General features: G+C 52.3%; 9 protein-coding genes across 9 annotated transcripts; 3 read left to right on the forward strand and 6 right to left on the reverse strand.

Moving 5' to 3' along the window:
- Positions 1-20: 20 nt before the first annotated feature.
- On the forward strand, positions 21-2,568 carry BDW74DRAFT_50289 (Hsp70 family protein). The gene is made up of 7 exons (XM_073732987.1): positions 21-334; positions 400-1,073; positions 1,124-1,391; positions 1,447-1,546; positions 1,595-1,704; positions 1,761-2,007; positions 2,091-2,568. The coding sequence occupies exons 1-7, from the start codon at positions 180-182 to the stop codon at positions 2,424-2,426; spliced, it is 1,890 nt and encodes a 629-aa protein (XP_073589023.1). The 5' UTR covers positions 21-179; the 3' UTR covers positions 2,427-2,568.
- A 972-nt stretch (positions 2,569-3,540) lies between these two features.
- BDW74DRAFT_50316 (carboxylic acid transport protein) lies at positions 3,541-5,940 on the forward strand. The gene is made up of 5 exons (XM_073732988.1): positions 3,541-4,523; positions 4,571-4,701; positions 4,753-4,931; positions 5,007-5,355; positions 5,442-5,940. Exons 1-5 carry the CDS (start codon positions 3,967-3,969, stop codon positions 5,774-5,776), a joined length of 1,551 nt encoding a protein of 516 aa, XP_073589024.1. The 5' UTR covers positions 3,541-3,966; the 3' UTR covers positions 5,777-5,940.
- On the reverse strand, positions 5,907-6,939 carry BDW74DRAFT_173758 (uncharacterized protein; the record flags this gene model as incomplete). The annotated part of the gene is made up of 4 exons (XM_073727865.1): positions 5,907-6,185; positions 6,241-6,549; positions 6,617-6,821; positions 6,878-6,939. The coding sequence occupies 4 exons, from the start codon at positions 6,937-6,939 to the stop codon at positions 5,907-5,909; spliced, it is 855 nt and encodes a 284-aa protein (XP_073589025.1).
- Positions 6,940-7,562: 623 nt separating this feature from the next.
- Positions 7,563-8,641, reverse strand: BDW74DRAFT_186369 (alpha/beta hydrolase family esterase; the record flags this gene model as incomplete). Its single annotated transcript, XM_073731252.1, has 4 exons — positions 7,563-7,579; positions 7,631-8,084; positions 8,133-8,383; positions 8,440-8,641. 4 exons carry the CDS (start codon positions 8,639-8,641, stop codon positions 7,563-7,565), a joined length of 924 nt encoding a protein of 307 aa, XP_073589026.1.
- A 1,426-nt stretch (positions 8,642-10,067) lies between these two features.
- BDW74DRAFT_186370 (uncharacterized protein) lies at positions 10,068-12,570 on the forward strand (the record flags this gene model as incomplete). The annotated part of the gene is made up of 2 exons (XM_073731253.1): positions 10,068-10,441; positions 10,488-12,570. The coding sequence occupies 2 exons, from the start codon at positions 10,068-10,070 to the stop codon at positions 12,568-12,570; spliced, it is 2,457 nt and encodes an 818-aa protein (XP_073589027.1).
- A 987-nt stretch (positions 12,571-13,557) lies between these two features.
- BDW74DRAFT_173761 (amidase signature domain-containing protein) lies at positions 13,558-15,137 on the reverse strand (the record flags this gene model as incomplete). The annotated part of the gene is made up of 4 exons (XM_073727866.1): positions 13,558-13,804; positions 13,830-14,315; positions 14,737-14,789; positions 14,844-15,137. 4 exons carry the CDS (start codon positions 15,135-15,137, stop codon positions 13,558-13,560), a joined length of 1,080 nt encoding a protein of 359 aa, XP_073589028.1.
- A 2,411-nt stretch (positions 15,138-17,548) lies between these two features.
- BDW74DRAFT_173762 (uncharacterized protein) lies at positions 17,549-19,964 on the reverse strand (the record flags this gene model as incomplete). Its single annotated transcript, XM_073727867.1, has 5 exons — positions 17,549-18,506; positions 18,569-18,659; positions 18,714-18,848; positions 18,902-19,161; positions 19,216-19,964. 5 exons carry the CDS (start codon positions 19,962-19,964, stop codon positions 17,549-17,551), a joined length of 2,193 nt encoding a protein of 730 aa, XP_073589029.1.
- Positions 19,965-20,853: 889 nt separating this feature from the next.
- Positions 20,854-23,717, reverse strand: BDW74DRAFT_144836 (N-alpha-acetyltransferase 35, NatC auxiliary subunit). The gene is made up of 8 exons (XM_073723104.1): positions 23,561-23,717; positions 23,416-23,483; positions 23,196-23,333; positions 22,896-23,132; positions 22,377-22,832; positions 22,073-22,330; positions 21,909-22,007; positions 20,854-21,862 (listed from the first exon to the last, which is right to left on the reverse strand). Exons 1-8 carry the CDS (start codon positions 23,658-23,660, stop codon positions 20,963-20,965), a joined length of 2,256 nt encoding a protein of 751 aa, XP_073589030.1. The 5' UTR covers positions 23,661-23,717; the 3' UTR covers positions 20,854-20,962.
- A 156-nt stretch (positions 23,718-23,873) lies between these two features.
- On the reverse strand, positions 23,874-24,475 carry BDW74DRAFT_144840 (ATP synthase subunit epsilon family protein). Its single transcript, XM_073723105.1, has 3 exons — positions 24,407-24,475; positions 24,220-24,334; positions 23,874-24,146 (listed from the first exon to the last, which is right to left on the reverse strand). The coding sequence occupies exons 1-3, from the start codon at positions 24,436-24,438 to the stop codon at positions 24,069-24,071; spliced, it is 225 nt and encodes a 74-aa protein (XP_073589031.1). The 5' UTR covers positions 24,439-24,475; the 3' UTR covers positions 23,874-24,068.
- Positions 24,476-24,908: the final 433 nt, after the last annotated feature.

Consider the following 24,908-nt stretch of genomic DNA (forward strand, 5'->3'; position numbering starts at 1 on the left):
AGGCTCGACAATTTATCCCTCGGTCGCCGCTGAGCCCCGAAAAGCAGCCTTGCAGCCGTCCGGGATCATGAAGCAAAGACGGTATTTAAAGGTCAGCCATCTCAACTCGTGACGCATCCATGTGCTCGGAGGTATCGGCTATCTTGATCTTCGGCCAGTTTCTCAACCGTTAACTAGAAATGCCTGCCTCGAGGGTCACTTCTCTCAGCGAGAGCGCGCTCAACGCTCTCAACGCTCAGAACGACGCAGACGGTGATGTCACCTGGCCACTGCAGGGACTGAGAGTAAGTGAGGATGATGACCAGCTGGTTATTGGAATTGATTTCGGCACGACGTGAGTTCTCTCGAAGGTCCAAGGTCGTCTCTCGCGGAAACAGCGACTAACCCAGATTCTACCAGATTTTCTGGCGTCGCATGGGCCACCCCCGAACATTTCGAAGCAGACCAGATCAACCTGATAAGCGCATGGCCCGGCACCGGTCGCGAAGAAGGCAAGGCGCCGACAGAACTCCTCTACGAGGATGGGAGGACAATGTGGGGATATACCATACCCGGCGGGGCAGATACGGTCCGCGGATTCAAACTGCTGCTTCTGCACGATGAAGATCTTACAGACGATATCAAGGCGTCGGAATTCTTCCTAAGAGCGAAAAGAATATTGAGAGATACTAACAAAACGGCCGTTAGTTTGATCGCGGATTATCTCCGGGCGCTTTGGCAGCATACACTAGATACCATTAATAAGGCTCTCGGGGACTTTGTGGTGGATGGGCTTCGGTTCCATGTTGTGATTACTGTCCCGGCGATTTGGAAAGCATATGCGAGACAGAGTATGCAGGATGCAGCGAAGAGTGCGGGGATATTGAAGTCACGCAAGGCTGGCGAGACGACGCTGAGTTTTGTACCTGAGCCGGAGGCTGCGGCGCTCTCTACGCTTTGTGAGCGGGGAAGGAGGATAAAGAAGGGGGATGTTTATGTGATTTGTGATGCTGGTGGTGGGACGGTGGATTTGATTAGCTACGAGATCAAAGATACCAACCCGATAGCAATGCGTGAGGCAGTCGAGGGGAGAGGTATTCACTTGTCACTGGGTTGCAATGAACAATAAGCTGACGAAACATAGGAGGGCTCTGTGGTGGTTTACTGATAGACGAAGCCTTTGAAGCTATATGCAAACGGCGGCTCGGGCGTCGCTGGGACAATCTCAGTAAGAAGGGAATAAACGATGTGATGAGAGGGGAATGGGAGCAATACATTAAGCCGCAGTTTAAGCCTGGGTCAACTCATGGTGACTGGATTGTCGGCATTCCAGCAGAAGCATTCGGCAGGTCAAATCTGGATGATATGAGCAAACAACCGTACATCAAACAAGGACGGATTCATTTTCGAGAGTTAGTATATCCTCCTCCACTTTCCGAGGGACTTGTGCTGACCTAGAGCAAACAGCTGCGACATAGAACAGGCCTTTACGAGTTCGTTTGCCGGCATCGATGCCCTGGTTGATAAGCAGATACAGAAAGCGAAGCAAGAGTCTCTCCAGGTGAAGGTATGTCTCACCTTCTTTGCATTAGCGTCCATGAACTAATTTGCCCAGGGAATCATCCTAGTAGGCGGCCTAGGCACAAGCCCATATCTCTACGAGCACCTAAAAGCCCGATATACAAAAGAAAGAATATCAGTCCTGCAATCCAGCGGGATAAAGCCGTGAGTCGGACCCGACGAGCCAAGCCGGCGGCCAAGGTACTGATATTGCCCTGCAGACGAACGGCCATCTGCCGAGGGGCCATCTACAAGGGTTTCCTGCATTTATCTGAGTCAAACCCCAACAGCCAAGGGGCTTACGACTACAAGAGCATCAAGGTCGTCTCAACAATATCCCGCATCAGCATTGGCAAAATGTACTGGGCGGATTTCGACGAGTCCAAGCACCTCGAGGAGGACCGAAAATGGGACTATAACCAGGAAAAGTGGAGAGCCGACCACCAGATGCAGTGGTTCATCCGCAAGGTTCGTGCTCATTTTCCACTTTCTCCGCGTTTCGCCAGGATAGCGCTGGCCTGGCCATGTGCTAATAGTGCCGTGTCATGCAGGGGGATGATGTCTCCACCAAGCACCGCGTCAGCCATGGATACCACAAGATAGTCGACAGGGACTTTGGCGGAGAGTTCCGGGTGCGTATCTTTCAGTGCGAGGCTGATACCCCTCCTACGCGGAAGAGCGCGAATGTAAAACTGCTCTGTACGATCCATTGCTCGCTTGATATGCCGACGTCAGACCTCAAAACTTACAGACGTGCCGACGGGACTAGGAAGAAGGAGCTGTATTACAAAGTCGAGATGGTACCGTCCGGGGCAGCGGCCGAATGTACGGTGTACATTGACGGGAGGAAGCAAGGGAGTCAGAATGTCAATATCGAGTTCCAATGAGAGAATGCCGTCGGGACGGACAACTTCCGAGCTCTTCGAGTACCAAGTAGGAAGCCGAGCCCGGTAGAATCTCGGCGAGGAACGTCTGGCCGTATAGACTGACAAATAATCTACTTGAGGACCCTGACTTATACGAGGGGTGGCACCATACAGTAGGCCTAGGCATCGTCACGTGGAGCACTAGGAAACCCACAAACAGACAAGCCGGGGTCTCCAGCTTTTCTCTTCTCCACAGCTCCAGCCGCATCGCTCACCTCCCAAGATCCCCAACCCGACCCCCAAGACCTCTATCTTTATCCCATCGGGCAAGGTCGGAGGCGGAAACGGATTTCAACCACCAGTCTGATTCAGGACTTGACCATGGCCAGCAAAAAACAAAGTAAACACCCGACGCCCTTACCTTGAGCGCGAGCCGGCTCAGCCAACGACAGACAAGCCTCGTATCCAGCGCCCCTCGCAGTCTCTCCCTTCCAATCACTCCCAGTCTTGGCCAGAGTTTGAGCAGAGTAAGCGTCTCCAAAACTCTTCTTTCGCGTCGGTGCCAAGCCCACCGAGGTGACACCGAGCCTCCGGTGTTGGAAGCTTTCCCCCGACTCCTGGCCCCCACCGGCCCCCAGAAAAATCTGTCACCGCGGTGTCGATCGGTATCCCCAACTTTTACTCCGGAGAACCCCGCTATCACGGTCATAAAGCGCGATCTGGGCACGCTCAGTTAGGCAGGAGATCGGAAACTCACCGAGCTTCGAGTTTCTGCTAGTCATGCAACCCGTTATTCTCCGGCATCGGTCCTCAGTCTGGGGTTGGCATCCACAACGCACAAGCCGCATACGCACTGGTCTGGTAAAGGGTCTCGTGGCCTGACTGGCCTGCGCTGCTATTCTGATAACGCACAATCCTTCGCGGGGTTCAGGCCAGCTGAGCTGAGCTGAGCTGACCCTTCCACTCTTGGCACTGAAACCACTGCCAATGCCCTCTACTGTCCCAGAAATTGCAGCATCGTCATAGTTCCATCCCAGAAGTGCACAAAACGCAGTGCCTTAATCCCCGCTCGGCAAGCCTTCTCTCAACTTGGCTGACTGCATCCTTTGTCTTGTTTTCGCCCTCTACGCCCATGGCGAAAATTTGCGTTAGCTAGTGCGTCTCGGCATCCACGTCGCCTCCAGTCAATCCCTGGAATTCAGCCATTTCAGGCTGCGCTTCCCGTCTGGCGTGCAACCCCGGATTGCTTAGGCCCTTGGCAATATCTTGGCTCGCGTGGATTTGGTAGCCCGCCGTGGGGCTTGTACGTACTACGCAATGGCCAGCGGCCAGCCACAAGGTCAGTGGTCATGCAGGTGGTCATGGATCGGGGGCTTGTCTATGAGGGATATCCCTGCGTGGAGTGTCGCACATCCTCCGCGTGTTACCAGGGATCTGTGCCAGTTAGAGCGGAGGGGAAAAGGTATAAAGTCGGACAGAGCCACCGAGGTACAGCTGCTTTTTTTTCCTGATCGGCAGACCTCGTTCAAACATCTTTTCTTTTTTTTTTTTGACATTGACCATGCCCTCCCAGAACGAGCCTGCTGACCCCATTCCTGACGGGATCCTTGCTACGGCAAAGCAATCCTGGGGCGATCTCTTCCGCTGGAAACAGCGCGTCATCATCGAGAACGAGCAGGGCGAGAGCTACGCCGAGTGGCACGACCCCGAGCGTTTCAAAAACCCAATCAGCCTGTTCATGCTGCTGAGTGCCCGTGACTGGCTGTTCTTCCTTGTTGGTCTGGCTGCGTGGACTGCCGATGCGTTTGACTTTCACGCGCTCTCCATCCAGCAGGTCAAACTTGCCGACTACTATGGCAAATCCAAGACCGACATCTCAACTGCTATTACCCTCACTCTTCTCCTGCGAAGTGTGGGCGCTGCATTCTTTGGTCTCGCGGGTGACAGATGGGGCCGTAAGTGGCCCATGGTCATCAACATGATTGTGCTCGGTGTGCTGCAGATTGCGACCATCTACAGCAGTACCTTCCAGCAGTTCCTCGCTGTACGCAGTCTGTTCGGTCTGTTTATGGGTGGTGTGTATGGAAACGCCATCGCCATGGCTTTGGAGCATTGCCCGTACGTCCTCTTTCCATTACAATATATCCAGCACTGACAATTCCCAGTGTCAGCGCCCGCGGTCTCATGTCCGGGATCCTCCAACAGGGCTACTCCTTGGGCTACGTCTTCGCCGCATGCGCGAATCTCGGCGTCGGAGGCGAAACCGAGACATTCAAGACCGTCTTCTGGATCGCAGGTCCGTCCCACACCCACACTATCTACTGCAGCCAAATCTAACAACTTATAGCCGGAATCTCCATCGGCATTGGTTTCATCCGCATCCTCTTCCCCGAATCCAAACAATTCCTCGAAGCAAAAGCAGCCGGCAAGCGCTCCGTCAGCGCCGGCGAGTTCTGGCGCGAGACGAAAGTCATGATTGGCCAGGAGTGGAAGATCTCTGTTTACTGCATTATCCTTATGACTTGGGTACATCACCTTTCCCCTTTCTCCTCTCCTTGTCCACCAAATCCAACCCCATACTAACAATACAACCTACCGTAGTTCAACTACTACTCCCACACCTCGCAAGACAGCTACACAACCTTCATGCTCACGCAGAAAGAGCTCGAGAACGCCGGCGCGTCGCGCGCATCGATAATCATGAAAACAGGCGCCTGTGTCGGCGGGACCATAATCGGGTACCTGTCGCAGTTTGTCGGCCGCCGGCGCGCAATCATCGTCGCGGCGTTCATCTCGGGACTCCTGATCCCCGCGTGGATCCTGCCCAAGACCGAGAGCGCGCTCAGTGCCACGGGCTTCTTCATTCAGTTCTTCATCCAGGGGGCTTGGGGCGTTATTCCGATTCATTTGAATGAGTTGTCGCCGCCGGCGTTTCGGTCGCTTTTTCCTGGTACGTATACACTTACCTGTCTACTCTCTTCTCACCGTTGAATCTGTTCCTGTGTTTGTTATGTGTACTAACGGACTTGAAAATAGGGTTGACCTACCAACTCGGCAACATGATCTCATCACCCTCCGCACAAATCATCAACGCAATTGCGGAGAAGACGTTCATCAGCGGGCCCTCTGGGACGCCTGTTGAGGCGTACGGGCCGACGATGGGTGTTGCGACGGCGATTATTGCGACGGGGATTATGGTGACTACGGCGTTTGGGCCGGAGAAGCGCGGACGCCGCTTTGAGACGGTTGTTGTGGGCATGCAGGAGCAGAACCGCACGGCTAAGGAGGTTGATCTTGAGGATGGTCACGAGGATGGGGATGTTAAGCCTGCGCAGGAGAGTGTGCAGCTTGAGAGGATTGATAAAGCTTGATGGCATCGTTTTCTTGAACTCATGTATGATGAGGGGGTATATGTTAGGAAATGACCGGATAGCAATTGATGTTCTTCAATTGGTCTATGATGATTTCAAATGACCTTGACCCCGAAAACAACCAAGCAATTTACTTCCTCTCCCAAACACTAAGCATATCCGTCCCCCTCCCAACCTCAAACGTCCTTTCTGGCTTCAGGTACACCCTCCTTGTAAACCTCCCAATCCCTGCATCGCCACCCGCCAACAGCTCCCAATGCACCCCGTTAACACCCCACGGCGGCCCCGGGAGCGCAGGATCCTTGTACATCGGGAACTCGAGACAAATCAGCATTCCGCCGGGTCGGAGGAGCTCTGCCATTCGCGAAGCCCAGTGCGGGCGTTGGGTTGGGTGTAAGGCGCAGAGGAACTAGACAATTTAGCTGTGATAGTGTGGGAGGGAAAGGTAAGAGAGAGAGTCTCACGGTATAATCATACACCAGATCGAACATCCCATCATCCTCTTCATCTTCGTCTTCACTGAGCTCCGCAAGCCAACTCTCATCGAAGAAATCACCCCGCACGAAGTGTACTTTTCCAGTCCCAGTACCGATTCGCCTGACACTTCCAGTATCAATATTCTCCCCAAAATATTTCGCCCGCGAAGAAGAAAGTCCCAATTCCTCCTCCGCGAACCCCCTCGCCACCGAAACAGCCGTCCCCGAAACCTCCAGCCCAACGGCATCAAACCCGTGCAGCGCGAAGGTGAGGACATCATAGCCGCGGCCGCAGCCCTAGTATCCATTATCAGACATTTGCACATAACCAGAAACATGAACTGGGAAAGAGTGGGAATTGTACCGGCACAAGCGCCCTCTTCCTCCTCTCCCCTTTGTCCCCCTTCTCCCTCCCATCGACTTCCAGGCCTTCGAACGGACAGAGAAGAGAGTCTTGGTAACTCTCCAACAAATCAATTAATGCAGGCGAAGGCATCCCTCTATCCCAAAGCGAACTCTCGCCGGAGTCCCAGAGGTCGGACCATGCTTTTGGGTGTGAGGGTGTGGGGCTGGACGCTTTTGGTCAATATTCATGATGGAGTGATTGATGATCAGGTGGACTTACCGGTCTTCGAAGTGCGAAATGAGACGCCCTTTTAGCGCGGGGGATTGTGAGTTCGAAGCCATTCAGGCTGCGTTTCTGGTTGATTACGGTGTTGTAGGGAAAAGTGCAGTTGATTTTGGCTCGACCGGCAACACTGTGGATCCGGGGTCCCCTGATCTCTGGATGTATGGACCCAGATCGAACCCTTCACACCATATCCAATCAGCTACATACGCGGAGGGTGTCCCTGATATATGAAGTGGGGTTTGCCGATGACTAGTTGGAGCATTTAGTATGTATTGTTTGTTCTTTTGTGCGGACTGACTAATGTTAGTGGTTCTAGGAAGCAGAATCAGAGGAGGGGCAGAAGAACCGGGGGCGAGGCTGTTTTGTTGAAAGGCAAAGTCCCATTGCGCTAAACTGCTTTAGATTTGCGTGAATATGACAGACCATGCGATGATTTCAGGAGTTTAGGATCAACAGGTTCATGTTCAGTAGGTTTGAAATCTTGATCCAGGCCTGGTGGTTCAAGGCCGACAGACAGGTCAATATTTGGTACTTTGTATTATCAGAATGAAAACATGGTCTAGTCTACTTGGATCAAAATCCAGATAGAGAACAAACCCCAGATTCGACATCAAGCTTTCCCCGGGGCCAAGAGATTGTTTGAACAACCGGTACCGATCATACGCAGAAATTACGTGATTCAACCCTGGCCTGAGCCTGGGTGATGTGGGGGTTTCCCGAAGCAGTCATCGCTTTTGAAATCCTCACATCTATCTATGAACCCAAACCACTTCAAGTCCTCCTCCCCTTGAACCTCAAGAGTATGACCCCTACCATTAGCCCAGATACCCTGCAGATCCCTGCCCCAGACGGTCTTGTCCCAGTTGGCCATGGGCATATCATTCAACAACCTCCTAGGGTTATCAAAGTCGAGTCGAAACACACCGGCCCACTGCTTGCACGTCTCGTAGTTCTGCGGGTATATCGTAGTATCGTCGCTGCCGTGGTAGATCTTCATCCTCGGTCGAGGACCCTCGTAGCCAGGGTACATCTGTTTTGCTATATGAGCCCAGTGCTTGGAGGTGCTGATAGACTCGCCGTACGCGCAGGTGAAGTTCCACCGGTCTTCGTCGTTGGCTTCGGAGTAGTAGCAACCGGCTGGAGTGCCGGAGTAGGCTACGGCTGCGGCAAAGAGCTTCGGGTGCGTTGCTGCGAGCACATTCTGTACTAATTAGTCTTTTGAAAAGTAGGGTTTGGAGTATAAACGTACGGCCATCATCGCACCAGAGCTAGTTCCAGTCACAAAGATGCGACTGGTATCCGCGTTGTACTGCTTGGTTGTCCAAGTCACCATATTGACAATGGAATGACTGTTGCCATCGCCGTAGTGGCTCAGTGATCTCTGAGAGCTGACATCCCAGCACCTGTCTGTGTAGGGGCTTTGAGGGTGGATGCCGATGAAGCCGTAGGTCTCTGCATTCTGCGCATGGGGGTTGGCGGAGTAGTATGCTTCGGCAAATACTGCGCCTTGCATATTCGTTAGTGTGGGAGCTATAGGAGTCATAGGCTGGGCATACAGAAGTGGATTGCCACGACAATAGCGGGACTGGACGCCAGATTTTGCGGAACGTAGATGAAGAAGCCCACGTTCGTAGGGTTGTCACCGAAATCCGTTATCTGCGAGAACTGCCCGGGGGTTGAAGCACGTCGGTCCAACGCCAGGGCAGTGCAGGTTATCGCATAGACCAAAAGAGATAGGAAGTATCGCATCTTGGCCATGGCTGCTGCGGCTGTAGCTCGACCACTGCGAAGCTATCAAAACAACGGCCTTTTAACGAGAAGTTTGGCAGCCACAAATTTGGAAGCACCATATATAGCACCTTCCATCTGTGACACTCATGCTGGTTATCACATACTGGCTAGAAGCGGGACACTGAGAGGAAGTAACGAGACTGCTTCCCCGGAAAACCAAGCGGAATCAATAGGCAGGACCTTCCCGATGGAGGAGGTTTGTCACGGATGAGTTTCGATTTCAACCCGTCTTCTATGCCGCGGGTTTTGCCCTGCTGAAGGTCAATTTCGGACAAAACCCACACGGCGATATATCCTTACCCCGGCGCTGTGGCGTTCTCCGGTACAGCATGGGAATCTTCCGTGATCGATATAATTTCTTGTAACTCTCACTCGCTGCGTCAGTATCTCATACGATCTGCTTCAATTCCGAGGGTTTCCCGAAAAGTGAGCCGTTCATCTTACTTGTTTCCGGGACATTTTGAATCAACATGCAAGTTGCCGTATAGGTCGAGAGGGTCGTTGGACGGACATCGAAGCCCTGGTATTGGTTCTACCGGCGAAGATTCAGTACACAGTGCCTCACCGGTCTCCTATGGCTCCGAAGTGGCGAAGCCTGGATAGCATCGATTTTTGCTCTGGCTCTCAAGGAATCATCCAAGACCGCACATGCCTCAACAAGGACGAATGTCCTGTAGGTCCATCATTAAAATGATTCGCATAACCCATGCCAAAAAGTAGGTAGGCTCGCTCTCCGGCATCAAGAGGCCGATTTCGTGACTTGACGGCCAGGGAAGTGTTACCTAAGGATACTGAAATAAGAGGACCCCAGGACCGGGGGGGATCCTTTGATCACCTGACATGCCAATAGGTACCCATCCATGCCTTATCTTCTTCCCCAACTTTTCCCCATTCTTGCCCCAGCCTCCATTTCTCATCTATCGTTATCTCATCTCGACCTCCATCTTATCTATTTCCCGATCAACTCCAACACAATCCTCCCACTGGATTCGCTGGAGATATCGCCGCCAGGGCCCGACCTGCGAACGACTACCCCAAATCCTGCAATCTCGCCCGCTTAGCAATCGTCTTTGTATACCGCCAGATCCTGGCTATTTCTTGGCCACGAAAGCTGCTTCTTGCGGCATGTCCAGCCGGTTACCTTGCTCTCTAGAGGCTTGTTGTTTACGGTACTCCAAGGATTCCGATTGAGATTCCGAGGGCACGGAGCTGCTTATCTTGCGGTGTGGCCGACATTGCACCGAGTACCCTATGGAAGATACCAATAGATTGATAAGAATGGCGACACTGTTGACCTAGATTCACGGAAACTTGGAGTATAAAAGGTACGTAAAGCCCAAGATGGAGTACCCTTCAAGTCATCAGCGCAAACGCCGGGGCTTCACTGACAGCAATGAAGCTTCGTCTTTCCTTGCCTGGAGGCATTGCCTCTTTGCTTCTTCTCGGAAGTTTAGCAGGCGATGTTCTCGCTACCAAGCTTGACCACAGCCGCGACCGGGTGCGAGAGAAGAACCGAGGACGAAAGAACCAGATGCGTAGCCTGGTTGGCCGCTCGTACCAGCATACAACCCACCAACCCAGGTCATATGCTAGCCAATACGCAGCTTCATGCGAAGATACTCCTCCGCAGGAAATAGACGCGCCGAAGGAGAACGTTTGGTATGGCCTCACAGATGATGAGACGGCGGACGTTGCCAAATGGTTGTTTGGCCGCTCCGAGTTGAATCTTACTTCGACCGAGAATGCTGGAGAGTGGGACAATACAATGTAAGTCAATCGTCCTGCCGCTAACTTCTATTCTGATGAGTTGGAGTGCCCTCATCGAGTTGAACCGCCCAAATAAGACCGAGGCTATTACGTACCTAGATGGCAGCGGACCAGCACCAGGTCGATACGCCCACGTCCGACTGAACAACCGTGCGACGGAAGACCCCTACTTTGCGGATCTTTTGGTGGGACCTTTGCCTGTCAGTAATGTCACTGCGTGGGAGGCTCTTGAATTCCCGTATACCCGCAAGACGCAAGGACAAGTGCGAAACGTCGAACCAGACGGGGAGACTGTGTACTCCGAGTGGCTATTCAAAATTAGTGGATCAATTGCAGACATCACGCTGGACTTGTGGAACGGCACTGCATTAGGGCTCAAGAACGACACCCTGGATATCTGGGGCATTGATCCGTTATGGCAAGATGATGGCCGCATTGTCCGCTGGGACATGTTCTGGAATATCGCTGGCGATCAGTTCGACAGCGGAACCCTCCTACCTCTGGGTCTTTACCTAAAGTCCGACGTGACCGGTCGTGATCCATCCCAGTGGAAGCTCCTCGGTTGGATGTACAATGACATCTTCTACGAAACGACAGAAGAATTCCGCGGAGCATACTGGTCTCCTGGCTTCGTCAAGCTCAAGCCCAATGTCGACGGCGCCTGGGCCCACACCGACCAGCGAGGCCCTGTTCCCCCTAAAGACCGGAAGCAGCCCCCAGCCATGGTCGCTCCAGATGGAGCCCGGTACTCGGTCGACACGGAACGCAAGTACGTCGAATGGATGGACTTCACCTTCTACATCGCCTTCAACCGCGACACTGGCCTCTCGCTGTTCGACATCAAATACAAGGGACAGCGCGTTCTATACGAGCTAGGCCTCCAAGAAGCCCTCGCACATTACGCAGCCAACGATCCCGTCCAGTCCAGCGTCGCCTACCTCGACTCCTACTACGGCTTCGGCCCCTACGCCTTTGAGCTTCTGAAAGGTTACGACTGCCCCTCGTACGCCTCCTACCTCAACACCTCCTTCTACAAAGACGAAGAAACCCACACCCACGTCGACAGCCTGTGCCTCTTCGAGTTCGACGCCGACTATCCCATCGCGCGCCACTCCACATCCGAGTCCGTTTCCGTCACAAAGAATGTCTACTTCACGCTCCGCAGCGTCTCAACAATCGGCAACTACGACTACATGTTCAGCTACAACTTCCACATGGACGGGACAATCGGCGTCGAGGTCCGCGCCTCCGGCTACATCCAATCAGCCTACTACGCCAACAACCAAGACTTCGGGTACCAGATCCACGACTCCCTGTCAGGGTCAATGCACGACCACGTCCTAAACTTCAAAGCGGACTTCGACATCCTAGGCACCAACAACTCCATCGAGCTCGTCTCCGTCGTCCCCGTAACAAAATCCTTCTCCTGGAACGGGAACAGAACCCGCAACACAATGCAACTCGACCGCTCATTCATCGCCTCCGAAGACGAATCCCGCCTAAACTGGTCCTTCAACGGCCAAACCCAACTGCACGTCGTGAACACCGACAAGCCAAACCGCTTCAACGAACCCCGCGGCTACCGCATCCTCCCCTCCTCGGGAACAGCCCACCTCACCGTCCTCAACAGCAGCAACCTCGCGCACGCTGCGCACTGGGCCGAATACGATGTCCAGATCACAAAACACCACGACACCGAGCCCTTCGCCGCACACCCCTACAACAGCCAAGACATCCACGACCCGCCCGTGAACTTCGAATCTTTCTTCGACGGCGAGTCTCTCAATCAAACTGATCTGGTCGTCTGGTTGAATCTAGGCATGCACCATGTCCCGCATACAGGCGACTTACCGAATACGGTCTTCACGACCGCGCATAGCAGCGTCGCGTTCATGCCTATGAATTACCTTGCCGGAGACCCCAGTCGGGAGACGGTGAATATGGTCCGTGTTGATTATGAGAACGGGGCAGCAACGGCCGTTGAGACGTTCGGGCAGAGTAATGGGACGTGTAGTTTGCGCTTGACGAGCGTCGAGAACGAGCTGTGGAAGTACCAGGGCGATGTGGTGGTGAGGAAGTTTCCCTATGATCCGAATGATCCGTTCTATGAGACAGATAGTGATGCTTAGACTTGGAGAGCTCGGCGCGTGGCACGTTGTACCTAAATACCGTACCGCAAGGGATGCAGCCGCTGACGCTGACGCTGTGGTGGCTCGCTACCTACGTATGTTATGGGACTCTTACGCGTATATAAGTGCTTTATTTACGCCGTTCTACAATCCATATGGGCCAGGGCTGGTATTGTGCAGGTGTTCTGCAAAGAGGAAATATGGTTGCAATCCACTTCTAGCCATGGATATCCTTAGGCATGTTCTCCAATTTATTATATATATAGATTTGGCTCCCGTCTTACACCCGAGGTAGACGCCATTTTGTCATGGTGACTTGACTAACTAGTTGACAAGTTGACTAGGTACTTAGCTATGGTACCATATGGTAGTAGTACCAAGTTGTCACAGTCCTATATCAAACATGTATAAATTAATTCCCTTTGGCCTAGTGGTATAAAGCCCCTCCTACCTAACTGTGAAGCATCACCTACCGGATGAAATCTCCATGACAGCCTAGCCTAGCCCTTGATACCGACGTCTACTCTGTAGTCCAGCCCAGCCTGCTACTGTCCTGCTACTGCCCTGCTATGCTAGCTAATCTTGGACTTGGTCCACTTCTTTGGACAGAAGCCCGCGGCTCCTCACCCTCACCCTCACCCTCATCTCTCCAAACACTCCGCAATAATCTCAGTCGCGGATAGGGTTCTTCATCCATATATTTCCAGCCGACGACTTGCAGACTACAGGGCGCGCCGTCCACGGCGCTCACGTCGTCTGAGAGGGAACATGGGGATTCAGTTTGCCATCTGACAGGGAGAGGTACAGGAGATGCATACAGTGCAGAGGGAAGACACTCTCCCTCAGTTTCTCATCATCAAGCTTCTTGTCCGCTTGCCCGAACGGAATGAAGGGAGCGGGGAACTAGATTATGATAATGTTATTAGCTGGCTGCGAGCAACGTCAGGCTGGAGTACAAGGGGAAGGGGGTACAACATCGAGAAAGTTTTAGATCAGCGTATAGAACGAAACACCGTAATGATTATGCGGCGGAGCAACCTGGCGTGAGCCCGGGCAGATGAGCACGTCCAGGCTATTCTCTCTCCAGACTGCTCCCCACTTGCGCAGGAAGTCCTCTTTGCCCGCCACGAATTTCCAGACGGACTCGAGGTTCACTGGATTTCTATCGTTATCGTGCGCTTTGGCCAGGTCCAAGACGGCCTGGATGGGTTGCTCGTTGCCCTCTATGAGGTGTCTGCACGATGTCCGAGGTAGCGAACTGATACCCCAGTGTAGCGACCCTCGCGAGCTGTGCGAGGGAAGGGCAGTCGAGGAACGTAACGTGGTGTCCTGCTCTTGCTAGTTTGTCCGCGGCCGTTTTTAGGCAAAGAAGGACTGGGGACATCACTGGGATCTCAGGATCCTCTAGCCACACCTCGATCCTTAATTGTGTCTTTCTGGGAACCTCGCGCCAGCGGATGGCCAGTGATGTCGGGTCCATTCGCCAGGGCTCCGCTGAGATGATTGTTTCAATGAAAAGAATCAAGTTGCGAGCAGACGCAGCGTGAGGCCCGTTTGTGGGGAGGACACCCGGGCACCCATGACGGACAAACTCTTGCTGCCCTGCCCAGGGGAGGCGGTCCACACTTGGCTTGAAGCCGCATGCGCCGCAGCACAGACTCGGCACTCGAATGGAGCCGCCGATATCAGAACCCGCACCAAGGACGGAGCCGCGGAATCCTACTAACGCACCTTCTCCAGAGCTACTGCCGCCGGAAGTCAGAGATAGCCGATAATGGTTCACGGTGGTTCCGAGAAGGTTGTTGTGTGATTCGCTGACCTATGGTGTCATGGATTGGTCCCTGCTGGAGTATATGTCATCACTCGAGGTCACTTACGAGCAACGTCTGCGGAACATTGGTTTTGCAGAAGAGTATTGCTCCAGCATTAAGCATCATTTAGACCAACACGGAATTGTGTGCTGCTCTTGGCTTTTCCAGGTACGAGATAAAACCTAGTGTTGCTGCCTCGCCCTCGACCATGAAAAGATCCTATAGACTATCAAACAAAAATCAGAAGAGCCGAAAATATCTATGAGGATATCTAGGGAGTCGGACCTTGATGCTTATCGGTAAGCCGTGAAACGGGCCCATGGGTTTGCTCTCTTCGCGGAACTATCTATCGCACTCGGCCGCCCGTCTCAAGGCCTTGTCGAAGAAACTCTCGGTCAGACTGTTAGTCTAGGCCGCGGTCAGCTAATAATGGTCTATCTTCATATGTCTCAGGGAACATACAAGCTGGTGTGCGATTGCAGCGCGCTTGCAGAATGCCATTGTCACCTCCACCGAAGTGACTCGGCCAGTTGACATTTGTGCCAGCAGTGATGTGGCATCATAGTTCTCTGTGAGCTCGTGCTCGCGGGGAGTGAGCAGGGTAGTCTCGCTGAGCAGGTCAAAGGCACTAATCGAGGGCCCTGCAGATACTCTGGACGTGATCGCTTGAGGGAGAATCCATTCGGCAGGGGTTCTAGACACCTGCTCCGCCCTCTTAGTGGGGGTAATGGCGCTCCACTCGACCTCGGATGTCATTGTATTCTTGTTTTAGTTGATAGAGACTAAATCGGACTTGTGGCCCTAGATAGAATCGAGCAACTTCATGGGATCAAGAAGGATTTATAGGTCCTCAACCTTGTCGAGGCAACGGTTGGAATTCCGCCAGGCGAGCAGAATAGTTGAGGTTGTTTCCGAGGGTCTCGAGGCACTGATAATGAGAATGCCTGCTGTTTGACTGCTCACCGGAATGGGTTGTGATTGTGATCGAACATCCTGAGACCCGGTGTCCATAGTAGGTACCAGGCTCGGTGGGGAGAGACTTGCAGGTTCCACGCTCAATCTGCCAAATCACCCCTTGCACTAGAGACATTTGCCAATAGCAATCAATCCATTCTCCCCAGTTAGTTGATGCTTATCAGAAGGAGCAAACTACAAACGGGATTATTGAACCTGAGTTAGCCTTTCGAATAAACACCTGGGCACGGGGTGAGAAGAGCTATTCTAGGCAGTTCCCTAGATCCGAGGAAGCAGCAGCCTCACCGGACATGAGGAAGGAGCTGATACCTTGCAGAGTTACCTACATATACCTATCTAAAGTCTGTACCGGTATCAGAGTCCATAGACAGCCCAACCCTGTTAGTCGAGCAGAAAAACAGCTTCATCTATGGTAGAGGAAAGTCGCTCTGTCGCCGATGGATAACAGAAACATACTCACCTACGTCAACGTGAGCAGCGCTTAGGAGAGATAGGACGGGGTCGCGCACGTAAATTGCAGCTTCCAAGGAGGAAGTAGACCCGTGAGCCCCAGCTCGAGCTTCATAACCCCCACGAACCTTGGAACACCATGCTTGCAGCCAACGGCCATGACTTGCTAGCTTCAAGTTCATGGCTTTGCATGGGATGGGGTCTAGTGCAGCAGCCCGTTTCTCGTCTCGAACTCGCTTTGACAAAGGAATGCGTAAGGATGTACGAGGTATGTACCTGACGTTTGATTAGTTATACTCTCCAGCCATCGGACTCCTCACCAGATTATGTCCATGTCCATGGTGACCAGTCCTGTCTTTCGACGGACCTCCGACCTCCGAGCCAACAATAGAACTAGACGCTTCTAGCTTTGAAGCTATCGCCACTCAATCCGCCCTTAGCAGAGGCTCCCGTCCAATCAGCTGTAGCCAGTTTGAACTGAATCTGCAGCGCACACAGGGTCGACGGCCTCTTGTTCACGCCTGATCTTCAGGTACCGATACCGGTGATCAATTAGTCACGACCTGGTTAATTCGAGTTAATTGCCCATGCACCGTCCCGTCACAGTGACAAAAACGTACCTAGTCTTGACGGCCACTGAAAGGATAAGTCTGATTCGACCCGGACGGCGTTCTTTGAAGAAGATAACTATGCTAGTTGAAATGCAGCTTGAGGGGCTTATCCATCTGGCTTGGTGTTGAGCCGGCAGCTGAAGGATGCTTTGAAAGTATCAGGGCATTGTTGCGGTAAGGAAGTTCCCTTATAATCCAGATGATGCGTTCTATGAGACAAATAGCGACGGAATGCTTGAGTACTCCGACGGGTATCTAGGTGGAAGAACTAGGGTGGGTGAGGAATGCAGACGCTTGTTATGAGCTTCCAATTGCGATGGCATGCATTGGACGCATTATAGCAGTAAGTGATGGATTATGGAAGGTGCAAGCGATGATAGACTTGGGTTTTGTTAAGCCTACCAAGGGTAAAAGTATAGATAGAGTGTAGGCACGGAGTTATATACGTCTCATGAGACATCCAATATATTTAAGCGAAGCACTCTCTATTCCACCGAAATATATTCTAGCTACCTAGCGACGTTAAGCATCATCGTGAAGTCCAAAAACCAGAAAAGCGTGCTGGTGCTAACACTCCTTACACTCCTTACACTCCTTGCAGTCGACGCTGAGCAATGTACGACCTATGCGTTGTTCCGCTCCATATCTTTATACCGCTAGCCAGCCAGCCAGCCACCTACGTACTCCATCTCCATCCCAGCAATCTAGTCTAACCTCTACTAAAAAGCAGCCATGACGTACATTCCAGTTTCACAAGTAAATCAGACGGCAACAATTGGACCATCAGTCTATATCCGGAGGTCAAAGAGCCATGGATATACGGAACAGTCGTGACTGAATGCAGGGACTCGGGGTTACAACGGGGAAGGCCGATGCTGATGCGACCTGAATCAGGCAATACGTGGGCGAGCGCCTCGGCCGAAGCGGGAGATGCTCGGGCTCGGAGGACTAGCCAGAAAACCCAACTGGCTGGCCAACAAACGCCGGCGGACGGGGCACTCCAACCTAGCGTCCGGAATTCTATAAAGAACCCCTCCTTCGTTTCTTTCAGCTCATCCCATCGCTGCGATAGCCACAGCATGATTTACATCGTATATTGATGCTAATATCGACGACGAAAATTATAGTCACTCATGGATTTCCTAGATTCATATTGGGAAACAGCATTACGCCGGACACTCCGTTGAGGATATTGCCTAGATGGCCTTCCTCCAGAGTGCCGCTGTATGCCTCGGGGTATGGTGGCATAGAAGCGGCGAGGCTGGCAAATTCCGCCGATGACAGAAACTGCGTCGTGTGCGGAATGCTTGCTTCTGACGCGGGTTTTCCCTTCACGGGCGCGTCCTGTTTCTTTGCTTGACCTTTCGCAGCGCCGAACGCGGAGTTCACGGCTCGGAGGGCTTCTAGCGATGATGAAAGGTGCTTAGCCGTGTCTGTTCGCGTGGTCGGATTTACAGTCCCATCGGAATAAACATGGTCCTGAAGAACTTTCTCAAGTCGCAGAAGCAAGTCCCGGCTCTGCGGCCAAACCTGGTCGTTCGTATTGGCGATCAAAAGAAACGCCGATGCGATCGTCCGCTGAACGCTGATCCACGTGCGCGAAGCATAAGGGTTGATCGTGTGCAAGTCGATAAATGCTTCAATCGTTCCAACTAGATTCGTCAAGCAGTCATCTCGTATCCTCTCGCGGTCCTCGGCAGTCATTGTCACGTCCGGATCTAGAGAGGGGCGGCACAGCAGGGAAATATAGTACGAAGAATGTAGCCTCAACTCCGCCCATTCGATACAATCCGCCATATTGAGGCAACGCTCGCGGTCTCGCAGGTGCACCTTGGCCTCGCCAAGGACATTGCGTATGCGATGGACGTATACACCAATCTCTTTCGGCTGCAGGTGGGAGTGCCTTTCCATCATCAAGATGCGAAGCGTCTCAAGCACGACTCCAAGGATGCGAGACAGTGTTTCGAAGTATGATCGATGCCCGGGCATTGATTTGGGGTCATAGGGAATTTCTGGTTGGCTGATCATTGTGATTGACGGCCTATCGTACGCCAATGAGAAGTGACTGTTTTGGAACGCCATGGCCCACCTGCACGATCGAAAAACCATAATCAGTAAGTATTCGCTTGAAACAAGCAATGCAGCACGTACCAAACTCGTCTGCGGGCTTCTTGCAGCGCTGGTGGATATCCAGGCGCTTCGGCGTGAAGTCCGAGAACCATGCACATACGTTCCGTCATTCCTATCATGAAGGTGTCAGCTTTTATGACAGCAAGCGTGACAGACGTCCACCCACCAAGCAATGTATATGAAGCGCCAGCGTTCATATTATAGGACAAAACACTGCTAATGATCAACAGGATCTGGATGACCTCCACCGTGGGTTTTGATACATAGTTCATCATGCGCAGGCATTGGTACGAGCACGAAACTAGGAGTCGTTAGCCACTAACGAAAAACACAACACTCCTGCAAGAGGCTTACCATAAACCCAAGACGTCATCTCTCGTTGCATTCCCGGCAGGTCACATAGCTGACACCCGGATGCGAAAATCGCAAAACAGAGGCTCAGGAAAGCAATACTCATTCCATATGGCCTCATTGGTCCATTCGCCTCTGGTTTATAAACCCCACCCGTCCGTCGCCGGCCCTCCAGTAACCGTCTCAGGTTGGTCTCGAACTGATCAACGTCCGGAAGCACAGGATACAGCACAGCTGCGATGTTCCTATAATAACCCAGAAATCTAGAGGAGTTAGACCACATGCAGGCCCGGAACAACTGGCGAGTTTCAACTCACTTCATACACTGGTTGTCATCGGGAAGCACTTCACATACGCCCCCAATGTTAAAATGCAGCGGATCTGACGACCAGAGATCGAGGAAAGGGTACCCGCCGTTATCATTTTCTAGGGCTAGCTCTGCAAGCAAATCCTCCTTCGGTAGCGCCTCCGCTGTGTCTGCCGAAACTTTCGTCTGGTCCAAAATATCATGCAGCGCAGACCGGTTTCCTATATGGACCGACCCTGTGTTCAATGTGGTGGATCCATATATGTTGCTCTGCCCCGTCGACGATCTTCTTAAGCCACCGCCAGAAGCATCCGAAAGAGAATGGGTTGGTCTGCGCGGTCGCGATGGCTGAGAATGTGCCTGGACGATGGACTTCATGCTCGCTATAACTTGCGCCATCTCCTGCATCTTGTTATTGAGCTCCTCCCACTCGATCGGAGAGATCGAGACCGTATCAGACGAGGGGTCATCCAAGTCGGGATCGGCAGCGTAGGGCACATCTTGATTGTTCGTAGGGTATTCCGGCGGCAGATGAACCTGGGGCGCAGCGCCTAGGGGTTCTGGGACTGCAAAGCTCTCAGAAGCGATGGGTGGCCGAGGAGGAATCAAGGCAGGCGGCGGACGGCCGTAGGTGCAGTTGAAGCCGCGTTTCACACAATTACTGCATGGTACATTTCGATCACAACGGACCTTGCTCGCACGGCATTGATGGCACGTTTTGCACTCGCGTGGTCGGCGCCGAATAGGGTAGACGGGCATCGCAATCGCAGGCTCTCTGCAGTACGCCCAGACGGGAAAGCGAGAGCGAGTGCTGCAGTGAGAGGGGAAGGAAAGAGGGAAGCCGAACCGTCTAACAAAGCAAGAAGCGTGTCACAGACATTAGATCTAAAGCGCGGGCACTCGGTGCAACAATAAACTCTAATAGCATGTATTAATAACAGGCGCGACTCCAAAGGCTGTCTCAGTCTAGCGATAGTGATACGATAGGTAAGCGGAGGATCGTGATCGTCGCGAAATCGAAATGAGGGAAAAGGGCAGCAAGCTGGGTCGCGGTCGCGGGAGGGGAATGACGGGATTGATCAGATTCAATTCGCTAACAGTGCCATGAATGGATACGAGGCGCCGCCGAGAGAGCCTGGCAAGCGACAAGTATCAGCGGAAAACTGCAGTCCGTTGATATCAGGGAAGACAGGCGGCACTTTTAGCTTGATCTGCCTTTTTACCAATACCCAGCGAGAGAATGCAAAGAAGCTGCGTTGTTGCCGTGCTTGCGGAATTCCAGTAGCGTCTGTGCTCAGAAGCGATTGCCAAGACTGCAGCTCCCCCGAAATGGACTATTCGCAGATATTTGGTAGACCGAGATGACAATTATTGACAAAGATCTAGCGATAATACTCGTGATGCGAGAAACCAACTGGGTCGGCCATCGGACGCTTGTTGTCGCTGAGATGGTGAAGTCATCGTGGAAAGTGGAGAGGTTGCGCGTGTGGTTCGTCGGTCCGATTTCCAAAGTCTCGGCTCGAGCCCCGTCGGGCCCAGTATACCTGTCAGCTCTCGACTGCCAAAACATATCCGTCCAATGCAGGTTCTATTGTCTCTTCTAGTACACATAGTCGTCGTTATCATCTCTAATAAAACAAATAGTGCCCCAAGCACCCCGCTCTCTATTGTATTGTGATGACTCACTGCTGAAAAATAGGGCTGGGAAACGTCTCCGCGCGAATTAAATGTCTATCTAGTACTTGAACGGGGAATGCTCATGGCTTTGTAGTCTGGGGCTGCACCTGTGAGATCTGCGGAATGGCCCACCAGTCATGCCAGCGAGACTTAGAGCCCGCTTCGGGAATGTTGACTTGAAGGTTAAGCGGCTCCGCGGCTTTAGAGGCAGCAATTGCCTTCTTCACGGTTTCAATGGCAATGCTGGCGCCGATACAGGCGCGCATTGTATCCTTCACATCGCGTTTCCAGTCTTCTTCAATGGCAGGTGCGTTGGGCTTTTCGTCATTGAAATCATCGAACGGCCCGTTGGCAAGCGTGGCTTCCCACGCCTTGCGAGCTTCCCCAATGGCTTTCATTGCGCGCTCCAGGACAACTTCATCGCTATCACCTTGCAGTGTAGCTTCTCGGTTGTATTCTTCGTAGGGTACTAGTTCGGGGAGCGTGATTTGAAGGAAGGGCTTCATGCGAAGCTCGTACCGGAATTGGTCGTTCGAGTATGCATTAGGCCCGGAGGCGGTTGGAAGGACTTTATGACGAGAAAGAAGGACGTAGAGGGCATGTAAGGATATTGCCAAGGCGTCGATGGCGACGATATGCGTCGTGAGTCGGTCGAAGAGGAGGAATGATTTTCTAAGAGTGGCATGTTTAGCCAGGGAGCGTCGGTTCCGTTGTATTGCCGTGAGGATGAACGTTCGAATTCGATCAATATGTCCGAGATGTGTTGAGCAGATGTGCGATAAGTACCAGTACATTCCGGCTAGCTCCTCTGGGGCGTATATGGATAGTTCAAATCCAACTTGGAGAATGAGTCGGAATTGGATCAGCTTCTGGTGGTAGGCCCAGCTACTAAGAGGGTAAGAGTATGTAGTGTCTCCGTTTGGAAGTTCCAATGGCGGCTCTTCACTCAAGAATCGAAGTTGTTCGTCGAGATCCTCGGCCTATTGACAGTTAGCCGTGTTCATGTCTGCCATTGTTGTTACATACCTCCATTTGCAGATTATCCCAATCCGCAAGGGTATGACAGACTGTGCGGCGAATACGGCAGCGGTTCAAACAAGCACTTCGGAATGTATCAACAAACGGCTGTTTTTGAGTTAATATATCAATATCCGATTAATAATTACAAGCAGTGGAAAGATAGTGCGTACCTGAGAGAAACGCCTGACGAAACCGTCCATCAACTGGGCAATCTGAAAACGAGGGTCTGAAGGCACTTCGGTTTCGTCCAGACTTGCCTCGAGTAAGATACTGGAGGGAAGAACAAGCGCCGCCAGCTCGTCGTAGAGGAACTGTTTGACTGGAAGAGCTCCAAGTACAGTTGATCTGTTCAGGATGATGGTCTGGATAAGGGATCGGATGTACACTGATGGTTGCGGTTTACGAGAAAGAAGAGTCCAAACAGCCACCTAAACAATCAGCAATGGCAGGATCAGTGGGTGCAACGAGGCTTACTTTAAGATTATATGGCCCTCTGTAATCCAATAATTGGTTGATGTGGATTCCGTCCTGGCAAAGCCGTTTGAGATGCGCCAGCGCATCCTCAAAGCTGATCTTAACCACTGGCCGCGGAGGTACTGTACTCGCTAATCTTCTTTGTATCTTCCAGCTGAAAGATTCAGGGACAGGCCGACTCATATTGCTCGACTCTTTCAGGGCAGGTATGATTGACAGACAAGACTCCAGCTTGTCCACGGACCTCGTCTCCACGATATTGATATCCTGCTGCAGACCCGCAAGAAACTCTTGACGGAATTGTAATCGAGACTTTATAGCGCTTTTCACTGCTGCGTCTATCGTGTCTTGTCCGTCGATCCAAGAAATCGCCTGTTTCAAGACATTGGGGAAACGTTCGTATTCAAAATGCGATAGTAATGTACGGTTGTAGAGCTGTGTGCTGAAATCCTCTTCCTGTGTGAGTTCAACAGAGATCAGTAAAAGTCGCTCAATTTGCAGTGTAGGATATCAACTAACCTCGTAGTAAAACTCCGAGGTCACCCGCGCATGGACAAAGTCGCAGCACTTAATCAGCGCAAGGCAATATGCGCGCAGCACTATATGTACAAGGTCCGGTATCCGTTGGTTTGTACTAAGGCCGCTGCGTCCGAAATGAGTGTCGTCAAATGTTCGCGGTATAGGCCAAAGAAGCTTATCGAGGTAGATCGAGGTGAAGAGGGTTTGCGAGAGCGGGTGGCCCCTATGCCATGCCATCTGCAGTTCGTAATCCCAGTTAGCACAGTTCAAAGCGTGTGGTGGTCTCAGTTGCCAACGCACCTCATGGCAAAGCAGCTCGTCCATGATCCATACAACTTCCTCCGGCGCTAGATCGCGCAAGACATCGTAGTCATCCTCTAAACCCTTTCCTTTCTCTTCAGGACCGAGGTACCCGCTGTCCATTTTGGGGTCCATGATCTGTCAAAGCAGCGTACTCATTAGGTCAACAATCACCTTCATTCGGGCACAGTGCGCAAGAGCGTAGATCATTGCGGCTTACCTCCAGCGCGCCCACGGCCTCGAAAAGCGTAAAGTACTCATCTTTGACAAGCTGTCCGGTTTTCAATTCTAAGAGAAAGGAGGAAGTTAGCGGAGCTCTACATCGATGTGGTCTGGCATGGAGAACAGCTCCGGTGGTAACTTACTCGATGCAGCTTGCGTAAACTCCTCGGTGATGTCGCGTGGGACAACAGACTGCGAAACGATTCGCGTCGTTGGAGCTCGGACTTGGGTATCTGGCAGCATGAGGAAGAGTGATCATCCGCAGCCAGCTGCTCGATCCACAAAACAACGAAATGTGGCGTCAGTCTAGGAGATGGTGAGGAGGAAAGGTTGAGTGAGGGGATGGCGGGGAGTGGAGTGTTCGGGCGGACTGCGAAAACCTGCCGACCAGCGAGAGCCTGGAAGCGGACAGTGGCATACAAAAGTGTCTACGTTTATGTGCCGCAAGCTTCGAGGGGGGAACGGAGATATGATTCTATTCCGGAATTGCGGACAGGAGGGAAATATCCCTTCTATTGATATCTTATTGACAGGCCATATCGTTACAAGATTCTGTCCTCCCCTGCATTCGGCTTTCACCTCCCCGTAGGTATGTCCCAACGTCCTAAAGTACAACTATTCGCCGCGAAGCCGAGGGTTTATGGAGAACGCTTATTTCTTCTCAGCCTGGGCAGCGAGAGCCTGGTCGTTGGCCTCGGCAAGGTTCTTGACCTCACCCTGCTTGCCGTTCTGTTTCCGAAGCCCGGTTAGTCAGTGTGTCCTGGAATTCCGTATCGGCGTGCGTAGAAAAGGATATACGGACCTCCCACTTAGCGAAACGCAGGTCCATGTTGCCGCGGCGCTCGGCAGCGAGACGAGGACCGTCCTGGAGAGAGCGGCGGACCGCGCGAGCAGCGACGGCCAGGTAGCGGTTGTAGCTAAAAAGTTCGGGCAATGTCAGCGGCGTCGCAAAATTGAACAGTGCGGACAAATATGAAGGGGCCGCGTACGTCAGACCAGCGGATTTCCACGCGAAGACCATCTTGACTGTGTGAGGAGGATGGAGGTTTCAATGTACAAGGGAACAATCGGGATGTGATGCTTTCCTGAGTCGGGTTCGGAGGACCGGGACCAAGGTCATGTGATTTTTGCACGTGACTGGTAAGTAGCAGCCACCAATAACATTGCTAGGATATACTTCGACGATCTCGCACGATGAAATTAGAGCAAAACATGCCATGCAGCACCTTTTTGGGATTTACTTTACATGACACTAGTCAGTTCTGATTAGATACTATCCCAGATGTCAAATTTTTTTGCTAGAGGCTGCGAAAAATGGATCAAAATGTGATGGAGCCAATCTCAACTTGAAACATCCAGAGAGAACCGGATAATAACTGTAGACTTGCTAGCAGCTTTCTGATTATAATTCTGCTAGCATTATCATTCTTTAGACATAGATCCGTTACTAGAATCCCTGAGTAGCTTGCTTTACAGTTCCTCGAAGTCCAC

Source organism: Aspergillus multicolor (assembly GCF_047715735.1).
Source record: "Aspergillus multicolor strain CBS 133.54 unplaced genomic scaffold BDW74scaffold_2, whole genome shotgun sequence".
Lineage (NCBI taxonomy): Eukaryota > Fungi > Ascomycota > Eurotiomycetes > Eurotiales > Aspergillaceae > Aspergillus > Aspergillus multicolor.